Here is a 27,369-nt window from a genome sequence, read left to right as displayed (position 1 = left end):
AGTTGTAAAGGTGTGGGAGTTTTATTTTAATTATATGCACTAGTGTATGTATATTTTTATTAGGCTACTATTTATTTATTTTTGGTACATTTCTTAAGAAGCATCATTTATTTTTAGACTTATTTGTTGGCTAGTTGTGGTCTGTGCAATAAATATTAAAAGTTCTAAACCATCTATTGTTTTATTGTTGCACTATAGTAATGAAAATATTTTAATATTTAAGTTAATAGGTGTCTCTCACATTGTCCCACCGCAACATTAAAATAGTGTAGATTAGTGTACAATGTTTTATAAAAATAAGATGTTCTATTTAGTGTCAATTTCATTAATTTAACATTTCATATTGGGGGTATCCAAGAAATGTCTTATATTTAAACTTTTTTGTTTTTTTTAAGTAACGCAATAGTTACTTTCCCTGGTAATTAGTTACTTTTTTAATGATGTAATTCAGTTACTAACGCAGTTACTTTTTGTGAGAAGTAACTAGTAACTATAACTAATTACTTTTTTTAAGTAACTTGCCCAACACTGATGTTAACTATACTGTGCCCATTCAACCGGGAGTGCGTTTCCCGAAAGCATCGTTGGCCAACTATGGTCGCAAGTTCCGTCGTTACCAATAGAGTTCAATGGACATTGCGATGAACTTGCGACCATAGTTGGCCAACGATGCTTTCGGGAAACGCACCCCTGATCAGTTTATTTAGAACCCTACAATAGAGTGATACAACAGGTTACATATGCATAAATGACAAAGTCCTTTTAGGAGACTATAGGGAACATTGTTCACTATTGTTTAATCCACTATTGTTCATTACTGGCAGGCAGTATAATAGCCTTTTTGCCTGTGTTTTAGGTTTATGTTAGTAAGATTTTATGGAAGACAGAGAGGAAAAGCTGTACCTTTTCCAGAAAGTATTGATGATAGTGAAGGGAGTGCATCAGAAAACAAGGCCGTATAAGAAAGGAAGAAGTTGAAGATCAAGGAGGATAGAAGCAGTGAGGGTGATGGCAAAGATGAAGAATATAAGTCATAGTTTCTTGTGGAAGTCAAGCAGATCCTTTGCCAGTTTGGAAGATGTGATCCATAATACAATCAGAGGTCAGGAAATATGACACTGCCTATTGCCTCACTACACTGACAAGAAAATGCTCCAAAAAGTATGACTTCATGAAATGAAATTACTTATGTTGACCCATTAACATCGATTTAACATTTTTTCGATGGTTGCTTGCTATCTTGGATGTGAAAATGTCAAAAACTTGACAATGAATGAATGAATGGAGACATTTATATAGCACTTTCATATGTACTACTGTACACCCAAAGCGCTTTACAATCATATCAGGGGATCTCTCCTCAACACCACCAGTGTGCAGCATACACTTGGATAATGCGATGGCAGCCACAGAAAAACGGTGCCAGTGCGCTCACCACACACCAGCTATAGGTGGAGAGGAGAGAGAGTGATAGAGCCAATTCAGTGGATGGGGATTATTAGGAGGCCATGATTGGTAAGGGCCAATGGAGGGAATGTGGCCAGGACACCGGCGTTACACCCCTACTCTTTACGAGAAGTGCCATGGGATTTTTAATGACCGGTTTTCCGTCTCATCTGAAGGATGGTGCTCTTTGACAGTATAGTGTCCCTGTCACTACACTGGGGCGTTAGGACCCACACAGGCCACAGGGTGAGCGCCCCCTGCGGGCCTCACTGACATCTCTTCCAGCAGCAACCTGGTTTTCCCAGGACTCCCCCCATCCAGGTACTGACCAGGCTCAACCCTGCTTAGCTTCAGTGGGCAACTAGTCTTGGGCTACAGGGTGATATGGTTGCTGGCAGTTAGACAGAAAAATTCAGATGCAACTTCGCTGCCTGGAAAGTAGGGAAAACATGTCTCAATCTTTCAAAAAAACATTAAAAACCTCTTTAACATTGTTTCTTTCTTGGAATTCCAAATTCCAATGATTGTAGCACAAGTGAAAATCAACAATGCTCTTCTTTTTCAGTGTGTATATATTGTTTTGTTTCATTTTCAGAGAGTGCAAGCCTGATGTTGAACAAAAATCACATTGTAACATTGATTCAATGCCATTACCATTGATTTTTGGAGGAAATTGCAAAAAAAAATCCAAATTAATTGTAGGTTCGAAATGAAATATAGTAGCACAAGATGAAATGGAATGTTAATAAAGCTTTTTAATATTTTGTTTAAACTATGTTACGGCCTGAGCCTTATGTTTATTTGTGTGTACTTCTATTTCTTTGGTTGATCTGGTTCTCTCTCTTTCGGACTAGGCTCCGCCCCACGCCCCTGCAGCCTGTTCAGTGATGTTCTGGGCCGGATGTATAATGAGAGAGCGGACGTTGACCAATTACGATTTGTTTCCACAGCGGCGTGATCGCTGTTTCAGCTCTGTCAGAGGGAGAAGGACTTGAGAGGAGTGATGAGAGAGCCCTGTGTGCGTCATGATGTTTCTGCCAAACACTAATAAGCTGTGTTTCAATGTTTTGTTGGTCTATGTTTGTTTATTTCTGTCAACATTATCGGTTGCCTGCTGATACGCGAGTCTTGTTCCAAGAAAAAAAAAAAAAAAGTTAAAACTGTTAAATTTTGCATCGTGTGACTTTGTTGCTTATCCCCCTCCTTTAACGAGCACTTTAATAGTGGGGTTTGTAACAACTATAAGACCTTTTCACTAATTTTCAGATAGTGAAAATGCATTTGATTATTGAAATTTCAGACAATTTTGCCAAAAATGAATAGGCTACCCTAATAGGACAGTCACTTATAAACGGTGGCACCCTAAAAAAAAAAGGGTCAAAGTTCAGATATGGTAAATACTTTTGGAAAAGGAGTTTTGCCTTAAATGTTAAATATATTTTTAATATAATACAATATTTTATGATGATATCAGTTTCACGCCATTTTTTATTGGCTTTACTAATGCCTTAGAATCCAGATTCTTCAACATCCAGCATGACATTAAAGACTTGTATAAGCTAAGTTTGTTTCAACCACTTTATTTTTAAGTCAGATATATTTAATAAAGATCATTGGCCTTAACAAAACAATTTTTGTACATGTCTCTAAATATGATTTCAATATAAATGTAAACTTGGTTATTTTATGTGAAAGGTTAGTTGATTCAGGCGTTTTTTTTTTCAGTCCACACTAATACTGTGTTTTGAGAGTCTGTCTTTTAGGTTTGATCCAGGAAACAGGCATAACTACAATGTGTTTGTCTCAATTTGTTCTTTTAGGATGACATACGGTAACGTGGTTTTAACATCTCTTAATTTAACAAATTTAAATATTTGTTCAGCTTAAATGTCACTTACAAAAGTTTCATGCATAATATCTTATATACACACACAATACATAATTATGATCATGTTACAGGTCTAAGTAGCCAGTTGCCTAGGAGCGATAAACTTAACAGTAAATGAGAGATGAGGTTGTTACTATAGTGGTCCTGTGTTGTCTTAATGACACTGACATTTATTAGAAGACAAGTATTCATAAATACACCCACATGGCAAGCTTGGCCTGAATGTGTCCAAGCTGGAACCCCATCAGCAATGACATGTATCAACCAGAACTGGGCCATGTGGCAATGGCACAGCAAACATGAGGGCTGTCCAATTAAGTGCACTTACCTGAGGTCAAACATTGACACCATATCAACTACTAATATACATTTATAGTCAAATTAAAACTGCACTGAGAGACTCCTTGAAGAATGACTACATTTTTCTGGTACTGTCCATTTATTGCTTTTTGGTTTGTTACAGTAAAACTGGCTATATGTCTAAGTAAATGCCTTCATAAATAACAAAAAAAAGTTGATTACCATGGTTAGAAAGTTTAAACAGTCCAAAAAAAAAAAGCTTAGTTGCAGTCTAAAGTTAAACTTTCAACAACAAAAGTTAACAGCCACTGCCCAAGTAAAGACTTGGTCACAGGACAAATAGAAACATGAACACTGAAAATAAACCTGCTTCAAATAAACACAGATGAGGAACAAAAGCAGGCAACAAAAGAACTGGTTGTATAAAAGCAGTTTTAATTAAGTCACGTGTCATACAGCCAGTACTGAATCAAATCATGGACAGGGAGACATGTAGGTGGTCTCAAACGAATCACCTGAAAAAAGAACATTAACCTAGTGGGATCATGTTCAATAGTGAATTCAGCTAGAGCAGTGAATGATTAGGATGAAAGCATACTTGTCTGATAGTAGTCATAAACGTTGATGACTGCTGGCTTGAGATTTTTTACTGCAAGAACCCGTTTCAGCTGCAGAGTGAAACTCTTGGGGACGCCTTTGGGAACCTACGAGAAAGGATGAACAGCAGCATATGAGAAAGATGGCAGCTAGTAATATACCTAGTGTCTCAATCTCACCTCTTTCAGATACACTAGGACATGATCATCTTCAGCATCAACCCTCTCCACTAGCGGGGCAAACGATTGGGGTGGAGATCCAAGCTAAGGAAAAGACCATCATTTAAAGACACAATTACATCTGAAGGAGCTTCAAGCATCTTGGGATTTTCTAAATCTTAAACCTACGAACCGGTGACGTATCTGCTGTGAAGCCCGACAGGAGCTTAATGTCCACTAGAACCATGTTAGTGCTTGTTTTTACACCGTCGTATCTGAATGATAGTGATGGGGAATAAAGAGGTTTAGGTCAACAGAATCAAGAATGCAGGATCCTTTTGAAGGAGTCAAACAAGAGCTGGTTTCAGGACACCAAGCCAAAGCTGTTCTTACTTTACTGTGAAGTTCAAAATAAGATTGGCCCCAAGCGGTCGGCAGTCTCCAGTCACCTTTGTGTCAACACTCAGTGTCCTGGAGACTTTAATGGGTGTCGGGATGTTGTAGAAACATGCAATCTACGGTATGGGGGCAGGGCAGACAAGACTAATCAGATTTGGATGTGCACAAAAGAAACAGAAATAGAGGGTTAAGATGCATACCTGCACAGACACACAAGTGGATCCTGACACTTTAACACTATATTTGCCAGGAACGTTCTTCAGCAGCTTCTCCTGATACAGCAGCCTGTTATCCCGATTCACTTTGAAGCTATAAGAGTCTCCTACTACTGAGGACTGTACGGTAACAGTGCTGGAGCCATCCAAGCTGAACACTTGAGCAGCGTACACAGACAGGGCATGAAGAGCCACCACAGTGTCCTAAAAACAAGCACCAGATTAAAAACTCCTCATAAATGATTGCACTCATGTTTGGTAGTCAGAGGCACCTGGGTGGAGGAAAACCCTCCATAGGGATTCTGCTGGGTCACAAGCCAGTTGACAATGCGGTTAGCATAACCCAGATTAGCTGTCGTGAGAGGCTGAACAGCGAGAACCGCTAGCAGCACGTAAGAGCTGATCTCCACCGCCAGAGTATCACCAGATGTTGTCTGAGACCAATGGAGCTTAGTGCCTTAGGATGAGATGAAGGAGAGAAAGTCGATGACAAAGAACTTGAACTTCTCAACAAAAAAAAAAAGCGGGTAAATCTTACCTTCAGAAATGGCAACATTGTTCAAGGTTGTTAGAAGCTGTGATCGAGTGGTGGTCTCTCCAGCCAGACTGAAGGTGTAGGTCAGCAGAGCTGTGGTGTAAGTGTTTCCCAGGTTCCCGGCGACAGGCCTCAAGCATGACAGAGCGTTGGTAATGACGGGATCCTGAAAGCAAAGCAGATATCAGACAACAGCGAGAAAAGGAAGGCCATCTGCAAGGAGCTCATACAACTACTGGAGATGTTTTTACTGTGGCGGGGATGCCTAGTTCAAGCAGCGATGCAACAATGTAGGCAGTCATGGTCACGTTATCACCAACTCCACCCTAAAACACAAACAGATTAAAAACAATCTTGGAAAAATGGTTAAGGTCCATTTGATAACACATGTACCTTCATGTCGTTGTGGTACAAAGTTCCCTGTTGCATGAGACAACCATTTGCACCCTGTTGGCTTATCAGCCAGTCCTTTGCACTCTGAAGGACATTCGGATCAATGAAGATGAAACGCTTCGCTAGACCAAAAGACCTCATGACAAAAGCGGTCAACCTGGCCGTGGAGAAAGTTTAAACTGAACAAACCGCTTGTGACAAAGGTTACACAACTAGAATAACGGCATGAAACTCACCATGTATTGGATGCATCATAACCAAATGTGCTGTATGAGCCGTCACTGTGCCTGTAGTTTAGTTGTCCTTGGTATCCTGTTCAAAAGAAAAAAAAAATATGGGGCAGGGGATGAGATGAGAGCTTATTAAGGAGTCTTGACCGCTTTGATGGGAATCACAGACTAAGTCATGAAGATTGTCTCCCCAACACTGAAAATGGATCTGCTCGCCCATACCACTCCGAAGGTATCCTGTGGCGGTCTCTCGGATGGCTGCGGTGAGTTGCCCCGTGACTTCCAGGTACAGCAGGATGTAAATATTCGGAGCAAGAATGATCATATTCTGTTCTCCACAGCCAGATGGCATCTGTAATAATCCATCTAGATTCTTCAGTGCACGACCCATTATGTCCCCTACACGAGGTCAAGCATTAAACCCACATCAGAAACAGTTATTCTGCTAAATATTACCTGTCAGTTTCTACTCAATGAAATGCTTTACCAAGGACTGAAACTGAGCATCTGGCTGATCCCTGAACCACATTTGTTGGAAACGTCAGAGTCGCATCTTCAGAAAGATCTTTTCCTGCAGACCGAACAGAATGGATCAGCATTGAGTGCTAGGCTAATGTTTGGCTATACAGGGAGAATGTATTTGGGAATCATTGAGTGCAAACAAACCCTTTGGACACAGTAACCAACTCTGGGTGTTTGTCCTTTCAACTCCTTCAGGCTATAAACAATAACACCACATCAGTAAATCAGCATGAGATCATGATCAAACTCCAGAAGGCTGGTAACACTCACCAGGACAAGTAGACTTTGAGTGACTACGTCAATGCGTCCTCTTGTCGGCACAGTCACGACTTCAGTGCCACATTGAGTCTGGGATGCTTCAGCTGAAGCACTGACAGTCACATTGACAGCTCCTGCAGTGCAAGACAGGAAGTGAGCAACACCACTAACTTTAAATTTGGAAACAGACGGTCCAAAACTGACCGAGAACCGAAGCTGAGAGAACCCATTTGAAGGTCTTTCTCCCATTGGCACAAATACAGGATGAATACGGATCAGTATATGGTTTAAGAGTGAAGGCCGTGGATGAAGCTGGAGTTAATTTAACCTGCCAATGAAACAGCACATGGAGCAAATACACATGACCTTCTCTATACAGATCCATTACAGTATATAAAGAAACCATGACAGACCATGATGCACTTGGACAGATAGCTGAAGACCGTGGCCTTCAGATCAAAAGACTCCCCACGGACGATGGAGTATGGCAGGGAGAGCTCCAGGAAGAAGGGCTGGAAGACAGTCAGCAGAGCAGGAGGAGCAAGACCTAAACCTTTTGAGGACAGACAGAACGCCTCCGTCTCCCATGTGGTGATGGTGTCAGGAACAGTGAGGGGAACTCGTGTGGATCCAGTCGCTCTGAAGACAAGGACTCAAAACTATAAATGAGGGGGACAGGAGAAGTAAAAACTGTGCGAAAGTAGCTTTAGATGGAACAAAAGGTTTTACTAACCCCACTTGAGCAAGCTGCCAGATCCAGGTTTCTGGAAAGTAAGTCCTGACGGTCACATCAAAAGAGGAAGTGTCACCTCCAGCCCTTTCTGCTTCTGGAGGAGCCATTCCAGCCATCGCCATGGCTACAGGCTTACGATAATACATTACTGAAAGAGACCAGCAATTTTACTACAAACTGTCCTAGTGTCTGCAGATAAAACAGGGTTCATACAAATTCAAATATGCATGTTTGGGCAGTTGTAAAAAAAAAAAAAAAAAAACTGATTAGTTGTGACTTTACATAGCACATTAATAATAAAATTGAATATACACTGTTACTATGTAAGAGACTTTGAGTTTTTCCAAATGACTTGCAGTTTCAGATCACAGAAGCTACCAACTATAATAAACTTAAGGAATCTTTCAAGTCATGAGTCTATGAGAGCAACAAACAAACTGACATACCATCACGGAAGTTGCGATAATAATTCAGGCCTCTGTACATCACACACTCAGGTACTCTGATAGGCAAATTTGTGGCAACCTTCATCCCCATGCTCTGTCAGAGCAAGAGAAAAACATTTGAAGATTAAGGTGAGTTTAGTAAACAGGATAATGAACAGTTTTATACCTTGAAGGTTTCGGAGGCTTGGTCTGTAGGAACAGCCCGACGGGGTCGAACATTTAGGCACTCCTGTTCATCCTCAACTTCATATGGATAATCAGATAGTGACCGCACTGGGAGCAAGTTGAACACCTGAGAACAGAGAAAGTTGTCTTCTAGTAGTAAGTCACATATGTACTGTAGGTTTGTAAGATGTACTGTAGGTTTTCAAAAAGCAAAGTCATAGTGATAACACATTTTAAAAAGGACAAGTGTCTGTCCTTTTTAAGGTTTAATCAAGTTTAAGTTTAATCAAATTGAAAAGTAGTTCAGTGATGGCATGTCAGGGTTTTCCCCATCTCTGATCTGCAGTAAACGGAATATTTTAATGTGGCACACATCTGATTAGAATGCCACTTAAGTTTAGGTCTAAAAATGTGTAGCATCTGGACCAATCAGACAAATTATTATATTTAATGAATAATCCAGCAAACTCACTAACAAAGGTCTATGAAACTTCCCCAAAACTAACATCCCAAACGAATCCCTAAAATACTGTTACAGGACACATTAAGACTGACAAGACTTATGACCCAGAAAGAATTTGCAGAGATGTGTTCTTGCTGAGAATGAGAAATAAACCTTTATCCTATAATACATACAACATGAGAAATGTATAAACATGTATCCAATTTTCCCCCATCTCATGATTTCCCTTTTATGGGGTTTGGCATATGTATTCATTCTCTTTTAGATTGTTTCAGACATACATACTATGGTTAACCAAAAATCATGTGTAGCATGTTTGGACTCTTAACAAATGGGGACAAAGATTGGAGTTTATTTACATTTTGCTAACTTTGTGACACATTGTATAAGAATCTTGAAAATTCTTTTAAACACCCAATCAAATTACATTCAACAGCCTGCGAGAACAAAGGGCCGTCAAGAAATTCCCTCCAAAGGGAACTTATTGGCTCACACCTCCAAAGGGTGTGACATCTTCATGCTTTAAAAAATAAATGATCAAAAGATAATGTCTTAGCATCTCCACATCAGGATTTCTCAGAAAGGGACTGAACTAGAAGTTTAAGGACCCCCATGCTTGTGCCAGGCTGTGGCCTTTTCTTTCCATTCACCAAAGTCTCTGACTCCCATTTGTGCCAGGCTGTGGCCTTTTCTTTCCATTCACCAAAGTCTCTGACTCCCATTGATTCTCTCATCAAGACATCAGCAAAGATCAAATGGAGCCTCAACAAATTGCATCATGACAGTTTTACTCAAATGGGCGAGACATGCAAGTATCAAACTTAGTCTCATTATTTGATACATTAAGTATCCTTGCCCCTTTTAAAGGGAGTGTTAGAACAAAACTGATGGTTTGCTCAAGGCCGTTTATCTACTGAATTTCAAACAATGCTACAACTTCTTGCTTTCCTGTATTCTGCTTCAGCTCTTCTCTTGGTAAACTGAATGCATGCAAGTTAGAGTAGTTTAAGTTTAGTTAAAGTCTTGTTCATGTCACATGTAAATTTGTCCATGTTTCATGCTCATATACTGGAGTCGCTAATCATGCAGATTTTAACTACTTGCTCTGAGTATTGAACAGTAAGAAAGACTTCCCATACACCGGAAATGTACATTTCTTAGAAAGAAAATTAAAAATCTAATTTATGGGACAAACAGGTTAATGGTAATAGTAATTACTATATTAAGTTAATTCTATTAACTGATCCAAATATAATAAGTTATGATTATTAAAGGGGTGGTTGATTATGATTTCACTTAACTTGTTAGTGTAATGTTTCTGTTTGAGCATAAACATCTGCAAAGTTACAGTGCTCAAAGCAAAGGGAGATATTTGCTTTTAAAGAAATCGCTTTAAGGACAAACGGCTGGTAGGGACTACACGACATTCCTCCCGGGTTAGTGACATCACCAACCCTACAATTTACATAAACCCTTCCCCCGGTTTATAGATTATCAAGACAGAATATGCTAATCAGTGACTAGAAGATAACTACACATACGCTACATAAATTCATCAACTAACCATTCAGAAACATCCCATTGTATTCTACATGTCACTTCTTGAGTCTCTCCATTGTTTGAATCCAGTTTGAACAAAAGGCTTAGTTTTTGAAATTTTCAGTGCATGTCTGTGTGAGTGCAAGCTGTTGAAGCTCCGCCCTCTGTGCCAGGAGCAGCAGCTCATTTGCCTTTAAAGGAACAGACACAAACGGTGCATTTTTGCTCACCTCAAAAATGACAAATTGAACATGCTATATAAAAATATCTTAGGGGTATTGAACTAAAACTTACACACTCTGGGGACATCAAAGACTTATTTCACATCTTGTGAAAAGGGCGTTATACCACCCCTTTAATATTTAAGCTAATTTGCTACAATGGAAATCTGATTGAGGCACATGATACCATTTCAGCACTCAGACGTCTTCCTGGCTCCATGATCCGGATGCTCTGATCTACAGCACTGATGCCACAGAGAGATCCTGCTTGAGCAGAGACAGTCAGAACATTTCCCTCAGCAGGAACAGCCGTAGCAGGAGAGAACTGTAGAGACACCTGGAACAAGAATCAACAGGCTGTAGAACACATCACCATTCCCCACTTAAAGACAAAAGATGCTAGTGCACATCATACCTTGTTTTGGAAACACGTTTCTGTGTCAAATGATGCACTACCAACAACAACAATCTCACTGGGCAGAACACAGTAGACCAGAATCTGCACTACTGGAGCCATATCAACACTGACAGACAGCTGGAAAGACACAGAGCCGCTCGTGACTGTATTAGAAGCTCTTGCTGTGACTGTCTGAAATCCATGGAGGACGATCAATCCTCTGGACATGACCTGACAAATGGGTGCAAAAAGGTACTGAAACTGACCAGTGCAGAAAAAAAACGAAAAAAAAAAAACACAACACTAATGTTCACTCACCATGTAGATGATGTCAGTGCTGTAGCCACCAGTCTCTCCAACAAAAGAATACTTGACCGTCACTGGAAACGCAGCACCACATTTGAGTGGCTGCTCGAGCTTCACTATAGTCAGTTCACTAAGTGATGGGTTGTCAGGAGAAGCAGGTTGGAGAATCTGAACAACCCTTGTATCTGTAGTGAAGTATGGTGATTTGTAACCATAAACAACCTCTGGAGTCGCACTTGCCTGGGGAACAACGAATGGCATTGTTTCATGCGAGAGATAGGGAGAAGTCTACATGTCACAAAACGGAGCAAATCGTACCACGAGATTGAGAGCAGCTTTAGGAAGATTAGCAGTGCTGAGGGAGAAGGTGGCCAGTCCTCTCTGGTTTGTGGTCAGATTCAGCAGCAGTTTGTTGGGCCAGCTGTTACCATCCAGGAGATAAACCGCTTTGTTTGCAATTGGAGCACCATCGAAACGAGACACCGAGATCTGTTGGGAATGATCAAGGTTAGGAAAGGGAACTAATGTGAAGGCTTCTGTGACAAAGATTCAACTTACCTTTCCATTAATCAGTGATCCAGTTTCAAAATAATCTGGGAGGTCCACAAACGTGACTTTGCCGACTTCAAACGTAATGGACACTGTTGCAGATTTTGACATCAATACATCTGGGGAATGCAATAGAAAAAAGGTGAACTGCAAACAAACTTTAAGCAAGTACCATTGGTTCAGATCAGCCAATAGCTCACCTGTTCCCACCTCAGTGACATTCACATTTACAAGGAAAGTATCTTGCATATCATTTTCAAATTTGGTGTTGAAAAACACTGATGTATCGACGGTAAGGGAGGCACAGCCAGTGTCGTTCATCTGGTAGCAGAACAAATAGTCACATTTAAGTCAAGCACAAGCAGAAGAAAACCCTCCACTGTAAGGCAGGAGTCACACCTTTGCAGTTTTAGTCAGGCAACGACGGGTCACATCAGGAACCACAACATATGGAAATGGCTCACGGCAGACTTCCACCAATGCTTGACCAAGCACAGGTTGGCCATATGTGTATCTGAGAAACATCACAAGGAACAAGATCAAGAACTGACCAACCACAAGACAAGAAAATAGAGGTGTTACTCACTTGGCACAAGCCTCAACTTTCAGTCCCACATTTGCAACGCTGTACGTCTGTGGTGTGTTTACGGTCACGTCAAACTTGGGCAAAACTTAACCAGAAACCAGATGACTTGGATCAAGACCTCAGATGTGTCATTGAACTGCTACACAATTTATACACAATGACTTACCATATTTTTTCACCTCAAAAACATGGGAGATTGTTCGGTCACCAATAAAAGCCTTTAGTGTGTACATCCCTATCTGAGCCTCTGGGTTTAACTCATGAGAAAGCTGCAATATCCATCCCGTTGAGGAAACATTTGTCCACTGACCAATCCGGTTATTATTATTGTCCTAAAAACCAAACAATTAACAACTCAGAGGAAAAACAGCAAACAAAGCAGAAGTACAAAAAGCTGCATTGGCTCCATTCAAAGACTTCCAACAGAACTCACCTCTACTACCACCAGATTGTACTGCAAGACAAAGACAGGAATATTAAACATTTAAAAAGCACCAACACACAGATGCTGCAAAAATCACTGAAAGTGCAAAACAGTGCACGTAAAAATAACCTGCATTAAATTTGCAGGTTTCTTTGTGGCTAGAACACTCAATATGGTGAAACATCTGATCTTACCATTTGATCAAAAGGCACAAATCTGGTATCCATAGTGACAACTCTGAAATTCACTGCAGAAACACCAATAAACTCACATCAATGCACTTGAAGATTATCAATACTTGTAGCGTATTGGACTTTCTACACCTCTAATATTAAACCAAGGGACATTCACAGCTCACCCGTTTGTCCTGGATTGTAGATGGGTTTGTCTGTTTGGATGAAGGTCAAAGGCTGGTAACGTCTGAACATGACTTTTCTCTCTTCAGTCGCTCTGAAGACCTTCCCTTGAACATCCACCTTCAGCTTCTGCACCACTTCTCCATCTACTCGAGGAGCCTGTAAAGAAACTAAGTTAACAACAAACCCAAAAAAGAAAAAAGGCACATGCGTCTCATGACAGACCTGGAAACTGAAAGAGCGGTGAAACGACGTTGAAGAAACCTGCTGCACAAGTTGAGTTGTCCTGTTTTTCTCATCAAGCAGAGAAACTGTCATTGTGAGGCTCTCTTGGGGTTTCAGAAGAGTTATGCATAATTTGGCATCAGATCCAGACTCAATCACTGCAGGGAACGTCACCATGAATAACCTGTGGAAAAATACAGAGAGGTTTAGTTTCAGAAACCACATGACATCTATTTTATCACTGGTTTACAACAAATGAAGAGTGGTGATCTTTAACAATGGTATTGAAAGAAGGCTTCAATCAGTTCACAAAACTCATTTTCACCATCTATAAAGTTTAGTTAATCCAACATAAAACAGACAACAGAATGCTTGTTCACTTCAAAGCACATTTAACAGTACTTACGGCCCTAGTTTCTGTCCATCAACAGCAAAGAGAAAAAGGGCTAAAATGAGTCCTTTCCAAAAACTAGTCTCCCTCACAGCCATGAGGGAAAATCATCCAAACCTAAATCAAGAGTCTTTTTCAAAATTATCAGAGAGCTTCTCTGAAGACACTCTACCACTGTTTATTGCTGCTTCTCTCAATCATTTGTACTGAAGGCAGGGATATTTAAATACACTTAATTGTCAGGGAATGCATTCATTTAGTTAATTTAATTGATTAACCACCACCTGGAATTAATTTAGTCTGTTAATTAGGATTTCTATCTGGTATTGATTTAAAACACATCTAAATACTGCCAGTGATGTAGGCCCAGTTTCACAGAGAGCCTGTACTGAACCTGTGAGACTCATTTCAACAGTAAACACTCCTGTGAGCGAAGCATAGTAGAGCAAGCTTTAGTCAATAAGGGCCTGTGGAGTGATGGATGATTCCATCCATGGCATCGTTTCCAGGATTCAGCTCTGGGCTCTCCATCCTCACTGCTCACATCAGTCTAAAGACATTTCAGATCCTACAATAATGCACAAAACATAATACAGAAGCACTTATTTTAACAGCACAATGTCATTTGTTTTCTGTATTACAAGTTAAAAAATGTTTTATCTTACTCTATATTTTTGTTTCAGGTCCCCCAGATTTTTTTAAAATTCATTTCTTTAGTATACTCACTCAAACTAGTATACTCGTCGCTGATCTCCACGATGTTCGATTATGATGTATCCTCTCCTGTGGCCTCCTTGGATAGAAAAGTATCCATCGTTGAGTGCTTCAGAATCTGGGCGGAAGCAGTAGGCCATCTGGGAACTTCTCGCCTACTCTTTTATGAATACTAAGGATTCATACATACTTTTTCGCTGGCCTACTGTTTTTCCCTACTATATAGTAGGGAAGTATGAGGTTTCGGACGCAGCCTGAACACACGCTCTTACTCTGTCCAATAAAATGTCTGTCCAAATACGAGACTCTATCCCAGGGGGTCCTGGAGTGCCACTGTCTTGCGGAGTTTAGCTCCATCCCTAATAAAACACACCTGAATAAGCTAATCAATATCTTCAGGATTACTAAAGGTATGTTTACACGACAACGGCTGAATCCAAAATCGCCCTGATAATATATCCTCAAATAGGGCAGTATTTGGGTCGACAGCCATTTGTAGTGGTAGAAACCATAGTGGACGTTATTGAGTGCACTTATTCAATCATTGAATCCTTAAAACTGAGAAGTTTTTTTCTTTGTACTGCAGCGTTTATACGCCCACGTATAAATCGAATTAATTATTATTCATAACGAATTATGATCAATAATTAATAATTCAATTATTTTTAATTATCTTCAGAATTTACCGTAGCAGAATCAATAGTATGATAATTTTATCAGTTCATCCAATGAACAGAAAGCATAAACAAGTATTAACTCTAGGAAATATAATATCTTCCTGGCCAAGAAAGAATTAATCCCCAGCTAACAATAAATTAAGAAATAATCACGGGTACAAGCATCGGTAACTTAAATCGAAGTTCAAGACAATAAGATGTAAACAGATTAACACAAGTAATCTCTCTGTTAAAATACGAACAATCCCACACAGCAGGAGACTCCTATGCGGATCCGCGTTCAAGTCGCCAAACCCGCGTGACTGTCAAATTCGTTTTGGCGCCGCCCAGAGGATCAGCTCCGCCTCCGGGAGGCTCCGTAAATTCTACTGTCAAACAGCGGGTCCTGAGCAAGCGGCAACCTCCCCGTCTCTCTCTTGAAACCAACACGGAAGTGAGTTAAACTGCAATTCATTGACTGGCCGCTTGGGCTGGCTGCAGAAGTGAGTCAAATCTGTATCTCCCCCATGTTAAAATGACCAACTTTACAGCAGAAAAAAACATGTTTACAGCCTGGATCTCTATGTGGCTTTGGTCTATACAGCTAATTTTGCCCTTCATTACAACTGTGAGGGGGGTGAATTTTTTTATAACTCATCCGTTTAGTTGATTAATATTTAAAGTTCTGCATAATTTAAGGGTGTGGCCACTTGAGTGACAGATGGATTCCCGCTGATGTCATTGCTAGCCGTTTGTCTGCTGTTGTTACTAGCCGTCACTTCACCTCAGCAAATTTTAGCTGCTGAACTTGCCATCTCTGCAGTGTTTTGTGCTTTTTTCCGGGATTATTTCATACAATTTAATACACCCATTACTTCGCCCACGGCTTAGGATTCCGTCGTTGTCGTCGAGTATCGTTCGAGAGAACAACCAGCGCAGTATTTCAGTTGTTTTCCTCTGTGAACATGCACTAATGGATGTCTGACAATTTCGTTGCTTTTTGGAGTTTTCAGATTTAAAAACGTCAATAAAGGCTCGTTCGTTCTGCTCTCACGGAACAGGTAGATTATAATATCATATGCTTATGTACCGTCAGATGAAATCCTGCAGATGTCGGCGCTTTCTCCGTCCATGCAATAAATGCACATCCATGAATGAGCGCGGATTTTCTAGCGCATTTACTTGAACTTCATAGGCAATATATCTATGGTTTAACCCATTTGAGAGGCGGCCAAAATCAGAATTTAAAACGGACTGAATAAGCTCTCTACGAACTTGAGCAATGCCGCGCTGACGCACCATAGACTATAAAAAGAGAGTGACTGACATGTAACGTTAAGCACATAAATCACTGTCACACACACACTCTCAGAGTAATATTAAGTTACTGCATAATACATTTTCAACTAGCAGAATAGTACAGAATCATAGCAAGGCTCCTCAGCTCCACTCACGCCCCGCCTCTTTGCCTATTTTCTGTTATCCGGGAGTGACGCAAGGCCAAGATGGCGACGGCCGGCTCCGCCTACTTTAGGCTTCAAAAATGCTCTTCAGAAACCTACGGGTGACGTCACAGACACTACGTCCATATTTTTTTACAGTCTATGGTCCTGAGCGGACCCATGCCGGATGCTCGGACGCGGACGCGCCTTTTACTGCAACGGTTGGACTACAGCACGTCACCAAGAACCGATTTATCAGTCGAGAATATTTTTGCTGTGACGCGGTTGTGTTGAACCCTCTTTTGAGTAAGTATATTGATTTATTGATATATTGCGACATTCACAGTAAACATTGTTTTTTAAATCACTGTATACTAATGATTGTAATGACGTTGTTTGATATTAGGACAACTTTAGAATGTTCACTTAATGGTTTAGCGCTAGCTTCTAGCTAGCTGTGCATTATTTAGTTTGCATTTTGCCAATTTTTGTCTCGTGTGTGTGTCAGCCATCCTCTTATATAATGAAAATTAAGTTACAGCATTTTAATCACTGTTTGAGTCGGTTCAGACAACTATGCCGCCTATTTGAACGTCAAACTCAAAAGTGCGGGCTTCTGCTAATGTTATACCGTCTAAGTGACATTGAAACCATACCTTGTGAACATAAACATTTCTTGTGTCGTCTGGGGTCTGATAAACAGTAACGTTAAGTTAAATTAATCAAATTCAGTGTCCACAATGCTATATTTTCCAATAAGCTGTAACGTTAGCTGTCATATTTCACGGGACCTGTGAGTGTGGATTTCATGTCACGGCTTTCGTCGCTGTTTGTCACTTTCCCTATAGGCAAATATATTATAATATATTATATACAATATACTGTTATTTGGTTGCCATAACTTCGCGAGTGACGACGTCTTGTCACTGTTAACGTTAGTTGCTCGAGGGAGCGGATAACATTTCGCTTGAGTTCAGTAACGTTAGAGCAGACAGCTCTGCTGAGTCGTGTAATTACGACTTTATGACTTTTCATAAACAGCGGAAGGACACCAAATGACTTTTATATTAATTACATTTATTCATATAGCAGACGCTTTTATTCAAAGCGACTTACAAATTAGAACAATAAAATCAGTTAAACTAACAGTAATATACAAGTGTTATGACCTTTCTCAATTAAATTTGTGTTCCGAGAGGTCTTGTATTACGGGAAAACTCCTTTTCTCGAGAATATTGAAGCCAATTTTTTTGTGAGTAAAGTTGCATAGCAGACACACGAGCGTCTAGAGCGGTCATTGGCTGTGCTGCAGCAAATGCTGCACGAACCTATGGCGAGGCGGCTCAGACGCTTGAGCTAATCAGGGCACTTCCCGCCCTGGCACGTCCTCCCCTTCCGGTCGACAGCCTCTATGCACGAACGCTGCTGAATATCTAGGGGAAATTTATAATTTCAAATGTAGCTTAATGTTTGTTTTTTTGTATCATGTCTATGATCTTCGTTACTTGATTTATATTTGATAAACCTTTTTTAATAAAATAATTACTGATAGAAGTAGGCCTTGTTTATTTAAATAAGTAAAAGAAAATTATATAAATTGAAATAATAACTTATTTGCCTAGCTAAAAGCGGTATCCACCTCCGACTTCTGGTTATTAACAGCAGCTGATGTCCGGTTTTATTGGCAGGTATGGTCAGCTCAGCTGCTGATTTTTCGCAGAACCCCCTCTCATGACATAATATTGTTACAAATCAAAGCCAATGTTTCAAATCACAAGGCCTGTTATACATCAAACAAATATTAGGTCTTCATGAATACCTACTTTTTAGATATTTTTTTTTATTATTGTTAAATGAATACCAACTTAATATAATTATTTTCAAACAAACAAAGGAAATGTCAAAGCCAAGCAGATAGTCCACGAAGGCACGAATAAAACGTCCCAACTGGATTGAGATTTTTTAAACATTAATTTTCAATGTAAATCTAGACCTATTCATGGGGCCGAATCAAGAAGTGCATCCCAAATTTTAATGTTGCTCTATTTCTCTGTTCTTGTCTAGTTTGTAGCAATGAAACAGAAAACACCACAATTCAACAATGTATTTATTTAAATGCAACATTAGAAACAATTATCAATTTTACACACCTGATTGCAACTTGTCGTTCTTGAAAAAAAAACCTGCAACCTGTCTTTCTTGAAATTTCTCTCTTAGAACAAAAATGAATAGAAAGACTGTGCCTGTCTCCTTATCAACCGTAAGGCGAAGGACACGTGTAGACGTTCAAAAAAGGATTAATCAAATTAGGACAGACATGACTGACATGACTGATATGGACATGACAGGAATTGTGGCAGATGACAGAGTTCTTTCTGAGAACACTGCCCCACCCTCTTCAGCTGCACATGCAATGCCAGAGGTGCAAGTGTTAACTGAAGAGGACATGGAATTGGAGGCAGATTTTGGTGATATGTATTGTGATGGGGATGGGACATCAGGTTCGAATTCTGAAAATGATGATGACCTAACATCACTTTCCGATAACATTGCCAACTGGGCAGTGAGTTTTGGCATTTCCCTTGTTGCGCTGACTGCACTGCTGAGTATACTCCATATAACCCATCCCAATCTGCCAAAGGATGGTAGGACCCTTCTCAAGACAAAAACACATTATGCTATTCAGGAGAAGGCTGGGGGGAACTACCATCACTTTGGCATCCTTCCCTCTTTGAAGGCCACTATAAGCAAATATGCCAAAACACTGACAGAGGGCATGACATTGGGGCTGCAGATTAATATAGATGGTCTACCTTTATTTAAAAGTTCCACTGTACAGCTGTGGCCCATCCTTGGCTTACTGGTTACCGTCCCCATGAAGGAACCTGTGGTCATTGGGGCCTACTGTGGACCGAAAAAACCTAGTTCGGCCACAGAGTTCCTATCTGATTTTGTCAATGAACTACAGGAGCTAGAGGCTGGGTTTTGCATTGGAGATAAGAACCTTAAAATGAAGCTTCACACGGTAATCTGTGATGCCCCTGCACGGTCCTTTGTAAAAAAAACAAAGGCCCATAATGCTTACCATGGGTGCGATAAGTGCCTACACCCAGGGCAATACCAGAACCGGCGTATGACGTTCCCTGGATCAGAGCACCCCCAGAGAACTGACATCTCATTCAATATGAAGGTTGATGAACTACACCACCACGAGGGGCCACATCCATTTAAAAATGTGAAAGTTGGCATGGTATCGCAGTTTCCCTTGGATTATATGCATCTAGTGTGTTTGGGCATTGTAAGGAAACTGCTCCAGACCTGGCTCCGGGGTCCGTTAACAGTAAGACTGCCGGCATTAATAGTAGACAGGATGTCAGGCAAACTCCAGTCAATGAGGCCCTACGTGCCAATTGAGTTTGCCAGGAGACCACGGTCGCTTAGGGAGTTGGACCGTTGGAAGGCGACTGAATTCCGACAGTTCTTACTGTACACTGGCCCAGTGGTGCTGGCAGGATTCCTGGACCGGAACATGTACCACAATTTCATGCTCCTGTCAACTGCTATATCTATTTTGATAAGCCCTGAACATCTCAACCTTGCTGACTATGCTGGACAAATGCTAAAATCTTTTGTAAACCATTTTGGTGAGCTGTATGGGACAGACCAGATTGTATACAATGTCCACTGTCTGGTCCACCTGGCAGACGAGGTGAAGAGGCATGGCTGTCTGGATTCTTTTTCAGCATTCCCATATGAGAACCACCTTGGGAAAATAAAAAAACTCATTAGAAAACCGGAGTTCCCTTTAGCTCAACTCATTCGGCGCCTTTCGGAAGTTACAGCTACCAAATTGGATGCTGATGCAGACATTAGACTGAAAAGGGAGCATTTTGTGGGCCCAATTGTTGTTGGCATGGGAGTAAATGCGCAATATGGGGAAATGCGAGTTGAAAGGTGGACCATCAAATTAACAACAGGGGACAACATGTTTCTGGTGGGGGATAAAGTGTGCCTTATCAAAAACATTATCCAAAATGATAATGGTGTGTACGCTATTTACACTGAATTTTCCCGGCAGTCTCCATTCTATACATATCCCTTCAACTCCGACAGAATGAACATATTTGTCATAAATGATCAATCTGATGAGCTGAAGTCGGTTGAAGTGTCAGCGCTGCAACAGAAATGTGTAGCCTTGCCATACAGGGATGGTTTCGTGGCCATACCCCTCCTCCACTAAATGAAAAAAAAAACAAAAAAAACACACAAATCAGTTCAATCAATCAGTTTAAACAATCAGTTAAAGTTAAAAACTCTAATAATATAGTTGACTACTGACTATGACTTCCATTACTCTGTCTGGATGAATATTTGCTGTAAGTATTTCACAAAGTTGGTATTTTTCCATACACTGATTACACCCATAATTTCACATTTTCAAAATATGAGATGACATATTATCCTGTAAAAGGCAGAGTAAGGAATAATCTCTTAACATCGAAATAAAATGCCAGGGGAAATGATATTTTATGCTGAATTTAACATGCAATTTGATACATGTCCCACCTTTCTCAATACAATAGACTATAATTACTAAATTATTAACATTATGCAATGATTTTTTTTATGAAACAACACCCCAACACATTCTGCCAAAAAAATTGCAATAGTACCCTACTTTACAGTTGTGCTTAAGTTCTACCTAGCTATTATGACCTGTACATTTTCCTTCCTTATACTTCTTCCCACCCTGGGGCACCATTCTAGTTAACTTTCAGGCTATCTTACTTGCTTATTTGTATACACTTTACACTTGTGCATGCTTTAGTCATGTTATTCCTTTTTGATGATTAATAAATACCCCTTTTCTTTCTTTCTACATTAAGGATGCCTTTTCACCTAATTGAGTTCCAAGCAAGCAAGGACATTGCTGTTGTTCCAGTTGATTGGTATGATGATGGGATGGTGTACTGGCCCAGCTTTAAGAGCACTGAACGGGTGAAAAGGGCAGCCGCTAACAATGAGAAGCATGAGCCAAACTGGCCAAAATATGACGTAAAGATCGTCAGAACTTGTGGTAAGCCAATTCATAAAACTCTTGTTTAAAAATAATTTCATGGTTGTTTCTCCTTCTGCTTGAAATAACGTATTATTTCTATTTTCTGAAAATGCCCATGAAATTGTCTTTGCCTTGCATTGTTTAAAATATTCCATATATATCTACTGATGCTATTCTTGGTCAGGTCTCTTTTGTAAGAGATATTTTGTGTTCTCAATGAGACCAACCTGGTTAAATAAAGATGATAATAATAATAATTATTATTATAATCATCATCATCATCAATAATAATAATACTCTGTGCAGCTCTACAGCTAATTTGAAACTCATGTTCATTTTAACATAATCAATTTTAGACAACTACAAAGATGCCGTTAGGCTAATGAATCAGTATCAGACTGGCTGCAACACCTCTGACCTACAGTCTGACGCAGAGCAGGAGGGGGAGCTGCCGGAAAAAAGATTCAGGAAGCCAGTGTAAGTGTGTTCTGTTCTGTTTTGTTTTTGTTATGTTTATGCAGTAATAGGAAGGTTCTTTCCCGTAACATTCAAAAATAGACCAGAGATGCTTGTACTATGTATATTTGGCCATTTTTTTAACAGCCATCATTTTGGGGACTCTGATGAGAGTGAGGAAGAAAATGGTGACTTTGCATCTCTGAGGATGCCTGGTGTATCAGCTGAAGCCTCAAGCCAATTGCACTGGCCGAGTAAGGAATAATCTCTTAACATCGAAATAACATATCATAATATTAATATTAAAGATATGGTTAACATTCTTAGTGCTAAAGATATTCCCCTCTCCTTGTATCCATACCTTTAGCTCCACCATCTCGCCGAGTGCCAGGCAGCAGAGTAAATTCTCAACCTGGAGAAAACTGTCTAGGTAAACACTGTTCTCCGAAATAATATTGAATACAGTGGCCCCATCAATATTAACACAGCAATGGTCACTCTGTTTCAAATTAATAGATTAAATCTGCATTACCATCTCAGATTTTCAATGTCAATCCATTCATGGGGTTGAAATAGGTAGAATACCAAAATGTTGAAACATAAATTCATGTTTAGCATGACCAGAGATTTTTTTGTTTGCCATTGTTTGCCCTGTAGCTTGCAGCCTTGCAGACTACCATGGTTAACAGATCACAGACATTTACCAATTTCTCTCCCTTAGCACCTGACTATGGGGCAGGACAGCAAAACCCTTTACCACCTCAACTCCTTGCACCCGCATTTACCATGCGCAGAGTTACTCAAGGTAGGGACTGATTTCTGAAATATTAGTGAATAGAAAGGCCCCATGTGTATTATCAGTCATGATTAACAGATTACTACCATTTAATAAAAAATGTCCCCCTCTCACACACCGCTCACCTCACTATGGATCAGGAACGGCAGTCCCTCCACAACTCCCTCCACCCCCCACACCAGCCCTCAACATGCGGCCAACAGAGGAAGCCTGTCCAAGCCTGACATATAGACCAACATGGCGAGGGGGAAGAATGGCTGATACCATTCCCTGTTCTGGTGAGCAATAACTGACAAATACTAGAGGGTCATTCTGTGCCAAAAATTTTGGAAAAAACTCCCACAGCCATCACATATTTTCTTCAAACTTTGACATTTATTCATTACATTTACATTTATTCATTTAGCTGACGCTTTAATCCAAAGCGACTTACAATTGCTATATATGTCAGAGGTCGCACGCCTCTGGAGCAACTAGGGGTTAAGTGTCTTGCTCAGGGACACATTGGTGTCTCACAGTGGATTCGAACCCGGGTCTCTCACACCAAAGGCATGTGTCTTATCCATTGCGCCACCACCACCCCTAGTTATTGACAATAACTTTTGTCATTAACTAATGTCAGTATTATGAGTAATGAGGATAAACACTGAAACATGATATATTTTAATGCACTACATTTTAGCTATATTTCATGTTTGTCAACAGCGGCTGAGGTCCACATCCTTAGCCTGCTGGAAACAATCAAACAACAACAGGACCAGCTTGTGGCAAAGGTGAACTACCTCACCAGCAGGCTGAACAGCACCCCGGGGCCAGATGTCGAGATGCCTGAAAATATCCAGTTTCCCCTGGAACAATTGGAGGCAGTGGAGGCATTCGAAATCTTTTTAAAAGAACCATCAAATGGCCCAGCTCGACAGAGAGTGGTGAGTTTTCTTATTTAATATGAATGGTGCCATTAGGTTTATTGATTGTCCATGATTATTGCAAATATTCTATTGAAGCAGTGGTAAGATTCTGTCTGTGAGCGACAATCTCCCTGGTTTGACATTAGCCGCGTTTCCACTGTCGGGCCAGGGCTTTAAACGGGTCGTGCCGGGCTAATAGCCTCGGAAGTGACAGTGGAAACGCGACTGGCCCTGGCACGCACTAGCCTGGCTCGACCCTGGCCCGACAGTGGAAACATGGCTAATGTGTTTAAAGGTGACACAGGTCCATGAGGGTGTGATCCAAGTACATGTTTCATGTTTCACGAGTTCACACTTACAATTAGAGGGGGTAAAGATTAATGTGTATATGGCGTGCTGTCCGGGGAGAGGGCTCCGAGCTCAGAGTTCGGCCCAAACACAGAGTACTCCCTCCGTATGTAAGTAGTTAGGACTATAAGTGTGGAGAAGGGGTGGCAGAGGGATGCTGCTAAACTGGCAATGGATTGAGGTGAGACTGCTGAATCTATACACCTCTCCACCCATGTTAATTATCTGAATGTGCTCCTCCCGAACTTTAATAAAACATCATTTAGAAGAATTTTTTTTTCTTTAGAGACAAAAGTAGAAACATAGAAGTTTTCTATCTTTTTCTACATTTCTGGACACTTTCAAAAGGAACACAAATATTTTAAATGCACCTTTAAATTCAACTTGAGCTTAGAAATGTTTACCTTGCTGTCTATTTAAAAAAGATGCCTTTGCCTTTTAGATTTCTTCTTTGGCCACCATTGGAGGCCAGGATGTGAAGAGGGTGACCTGGAACATCCTGGGCAGGATCTTCACAGATGAGGTGTCTCATCAAATTAACTGGAAGGGGGCTAATAACAAAAAGTCATTCAATAGGATGACAACAAAGACCTTGCTTTTCAGTAAGTATATAATTCAAAGTAATATTAAATATGTTGGAAGTCAATAGTTTGTAAATGTTAGGGCAGCCTTAAAAATCACAGCAACCATCTTCCCAATATGACAGTGTAGCCTTTTTTTTAGACTGGATCCTATACCATAGACTTTTTGGACGTTTGATGTTCTCTTTTGAACTTTATAATAACGTTCAGTTGTAAGTCATTTATAAGTGGTTAGTTATTGATGAACTAATCATTTAGAGAAAGGAGAAGTTCTGCTCTGTGTGTCGTTGTGAAGATCTGTATTCCGCTGTTGCTGTCCTGTGGTAAGAGAAGACTCAGTTATTAACTGCTGGATTCTGTACTCACCATTGTTGTTCTATGAACAGAGAGACCCCGTTATCCGCCGCTGCATTCTGCCATTACTGTCCTGTGGTAAGAGAAGACTCAGTTATTAACTGCTGAATTCTGTACTCACCATTGTTGTTCTATGAACAGAGAGACCCAGTTATCCGCCGCTGCATTCTGCCATTACTGTCCTGTGGTAAGAGAAGACTCAGTTATTAACTGCTGAATTCTGTACTCACCATTGTTGTTCTATGAACAGAGAGACCCCGTTATCCGCCGCTGCATTCTGCCATTACTGTCCTGTGGTAAGAGAAGACTCAGTTATTAACTGCTGAATTCTGTACTCACCATTGTTGTTCTATGAACAGAGAGACCCAGTTATCCGCCGCTGCATTCTGCCATTACTGTCCTGTGGTAAGAGAAGACTCAGTTATTAACTGCTGAATTCTGTACTCACCATTGTTGTTCTATGAACAGAGAGACCCCGTTATCCGCCGCTGCATTCTGCCATTACTGTCCTGTGGTAAGAGAAGACTCAGTTATTAACTGCTGGATTCTGTACTCACCATTGTTGTTCAATGAACAGAGAGATCCCATTGTGCCTGATAAAAGGAGCTAACGTTAGATGTGTAGAAACTGGGGTGATACAGCTTTTAACACGCTGCACGCGCTCCCTTTGCGCGCTGGCTTTCGGCTCATTCAAACCAGCAAATTTGAGACGAAACGCGCTTCAGGTGTCTTTCACTTATAACGTACCCATGTCTCAATGGCAGAGACCGCAATATATCTTTATTTGACATTTCTAATTCAAAGTAAAAAAATGTTGTTTTATCAGTCATCTCCATCTTCAACTGCTATGTGTTACTATATTTCGTTTAATATTCCATCTCATACCATAAACATAAACATATCTGTCTGTTTTATTACAGGTGCTGTGAGGAAAAACACAGTGACACGCTCAGCCACGGATGCGGAGGTCACAAAGCACGCCATCAGGTGGTTCAACCTGGCGGCAGATCGGGCAACGAGGAGACGTGTCCCGCCTCCATCCACACAAACTGAGTGATAGAAGTGATTAACAATAAAACATTTTTATTGAACCTCTTGTTGTTCACTCACTTTCTGATAGTTTAGCTGTGCATCGTGCAGCATTTCATTGAAGTTGTAGCCTAATTGATCAAATATTTTATGTTTGCACCGACCTTGGCCTATAAAGCATTAAATTAGGTTGACTGCAAAATGAATGTAGATTAGCCAAGCCAACATATACTTAACAAAAACTGCATAGCCTTTAACCTACAACTTTTCATAAATGTAAATGTCAATTTCATATTTCCATTGAGTAGTGATTACTTTTGTACAGTAAATGTATGTCTTGTATTGGAACTTTTCTGTTAGGCCTATAAATATTGTTAGGTTAAAAATACAAGGCAATGCAATGCAGATTTTAAGCTTAAGGTCTATATGCTGTAGTAACATAGGTTACTTAGGCCTAGTGATAGTTTTGGGTTTTATCCTATAGTTTAGTTAATCCTATTTTATCCTAGCCTACAGCAAGAACAGAAGGGATTTTAAAAATGAGATAAACGGGTCCAAAATGGACCCCGGGCCAAATGAGCCACTATTTTTTGAGTCCGCGGCGGATGTGTATCAATAATCGCGGATGCAGAGCGGAGGCCGTACGGAGCCACGGCGGGTCCACGATCCGCCTTCATTGCGGATCCGTCACTGCGCGCAAGTGGACGCCGATACGGGTCCGTTTCGCGGGTCCGTTCCGGAAGCCGCGATACCTCCGCGGCCGATCCGCTGCGGAGTCCTTTTGCTGTGTGGGATACTTTATTGATTATATACTAACACATAAAAACTAATATCTAACACAAACACACAGGTTACTTTTCATATGAATTTTTTTTTCCATTTTATTACGAAATTCAGACAATAAATACAGTTTTGGCGCTTGTAAATGTGACGTGACCGATCGCTGTAGCGCCTCAGTTCAAGTAAACCGATCATCTGTTACTTTTTATTTAAAGATACAGTACAACTTACTGAAAGGTATTTATTTATGCCTCATAAATAATATCGATCAATCAGTGTTTTTCAACCACGGAAAAAGCAATAAAACTGCAGGTGAACAATTATGTCACAGAACGTTACATTTACCTCAGGAAAGCCATTAATGACCAACACCTTAGTTGACTAGAAAAAATAGCTATAGTCAGAGAGGAGTATTTTGCTAAATATGTGCACTATATTACATTTGTATTATATTTTTACTTGTGTCATAATTGTTATTATAATGAAAACCAAGTTATATTTAAC

General features: G+C 40.3%; 2 protein-coding genes and 1 long non-coding RNA gene across 4 annotated transcripts; 1 reads left to right on the top strand and 2 right to left on the bottom strand.

Moving 5' to 3' along the window:
* Nucleotides 1-3,840: 3,840 nt before the first annotated feature.
* Nucleotides 3,841-13,967, bottom strand: LOC309498019 (alpha-2-macroglobulin-like). Its single transcript, XM_082168493.1, has 34 exons — nt 13,758-13,967; nt 13,352-13,535; nt 13,129-13,285; nt 12,965-13,017; nt 12,780-12,800; nt 12,513-12,678; nt 12,347-12,431; nt 12,160-12,274; nt 11,961-12,081; nt 11,770-11,879; nt 11,530-11,700; nt 11,224-11,451; nt 10,924-11,136; nt 10,696-10,845; nt 8,287-8,412; nt 8,121-8,214; nt 7,675-7,822; nt 7,355-7,580; nt 7,146-7,269; nt 6,954-7,075; nt 6,828-6,879; nt 6,649-6,732; nt 6,384-6,560; nt 6,168-6,243; nt 5,932-6,088; nt 5,790-5,864; nt 5,542-5,704; nt 5,276-5,460; nt 4,989-5,207; nt 4,783-4,904; nt 4,583-4,664; nt 4,411-4,494; nt 4,233-4,338; nt 3,841-4,149 (listed from the first exon to the last, which is right to left on the bottom strand). The coding sequence occupies exons 1-34, from the start codon at nt 13,838-13,840 to the stop codon at nt 4,109-4,111; spliced, it is 4,320 nt and encodes a 1,439-aa protein (XP_082024619.1). The 5' UTR covers nt 13,841-13,967; the 3' UTR covers nt 3,841-4,108.
* An 88-nt stretch (nt 13,968-14,055) lies between these two features.
* Nucleotides 14,056-15,345, bottom strand: LOC309503824. Its single transcript, XR_014207883.1, has 2 exons — nt 14,469-15,345; nt 14,056-14,310 (listed from the first exon to the last, which is right to left on the bottom strand). It is a non-coding gene; the product is annotated as an uncharacterized lncRNA (long non-coding RNA).
* Nucleotides 15,346-16,726: 1,381 nt separating this feature from the next.
* Nucleotides 16,727-26,147, top strand: LOC309501468 (uncharacterized protein). Of its 2 annotated transcripts, XM_082173590.1 has the most exons (10): nt 16,727-16,860; nt 21,441-21,631; nt 21,970-22,090; nt 22,217-22,323; nt 22,437-22,499; nt 22,791-22,874; nt 23,006-23,143; nt 23,571-23,791; nt 24,564-24,723; nt 25,089-26,147. In XM_082173590.1, exons 2-10 carry the CDS (start codon nt 21,442-21,444, stop codon nt 25,136-25,138), a joined length of 1,134 nt encoding a protein of 377 aa, XP_082029716.1. In that variant the 5' UTR covers nt 16,727-16,860; nt 21,441; the 3' UTR covers nt 25,139-26,147. The 2 variants fall into 2 exon arrangements, with proteins under 2 accessions (XP_082029716.1, XP_082029717.1); XM_082173591.1 differs by lacking the exon at nt 16,727-16,860 and having other exon boundaries at nt 21,043-21,631.
* Nucleotides 26,148-27,369: the final 1,222 nt, after the last annotated feature.

This window comes from Leuciscus leuciscus (assembly GCF_965113295.1).
Source record: "Leuciscus leuciscus genome assembly, chromosome: 1".
Lineage (NCBI taxonomy): Eukaryota > Metazoa > Chordata > Actinopteri > Cypriniformes > Leuciscidae > Leuciscus > Leuciscus leuciscus.
This window is presented reverse-complemented; position numbering and strand designations above follow the sequence as displayed.

Coding starts and splice junctions, on each gene's coding strand:
- LOC309498019 (XM_082168493.1), bottom strand. CDS start 13,840: ATGGCTGTGAGGGAGACTAGTTTTTGGAAAGGACTCATTTTAGCCCTT. Junction 11,701..11,769: donor GATCACTGATTAATGGAAAG/GTAAGTTGAATC, acceptor CATTCCCAACAG/ATCTCGGTGTCTCGTTTCGA. Junction 7,270..7,354: donor ATCTGTCCAAGTGCATCATG/GTCTGTCATGGT, acceptor TTTCATTGGCAG/GTTAAATTAACTCCAGCTTC.
- LOC309501468 (XM_082173590.1), top strand. CDS start 21,442: ATGCCTTTTCACCTAATTGAGTTCCAAGCAAGCAAGGACATTGCTGTT. Junction 22,091..22,216: donor AAAAGATTCAGGAAGCCAGT/GTAAGTGTGTTC, acceptor TTTTTTTAACAG/CCATCATTTTGGGGACTCTG. Junction 22,500..22,790: donor ACCTGGAGAAAACTGTCTAG/GTAAACACTGTT, acceptor TCTCTCCCTTAG/CACCTGACTATGGGGCAGGA.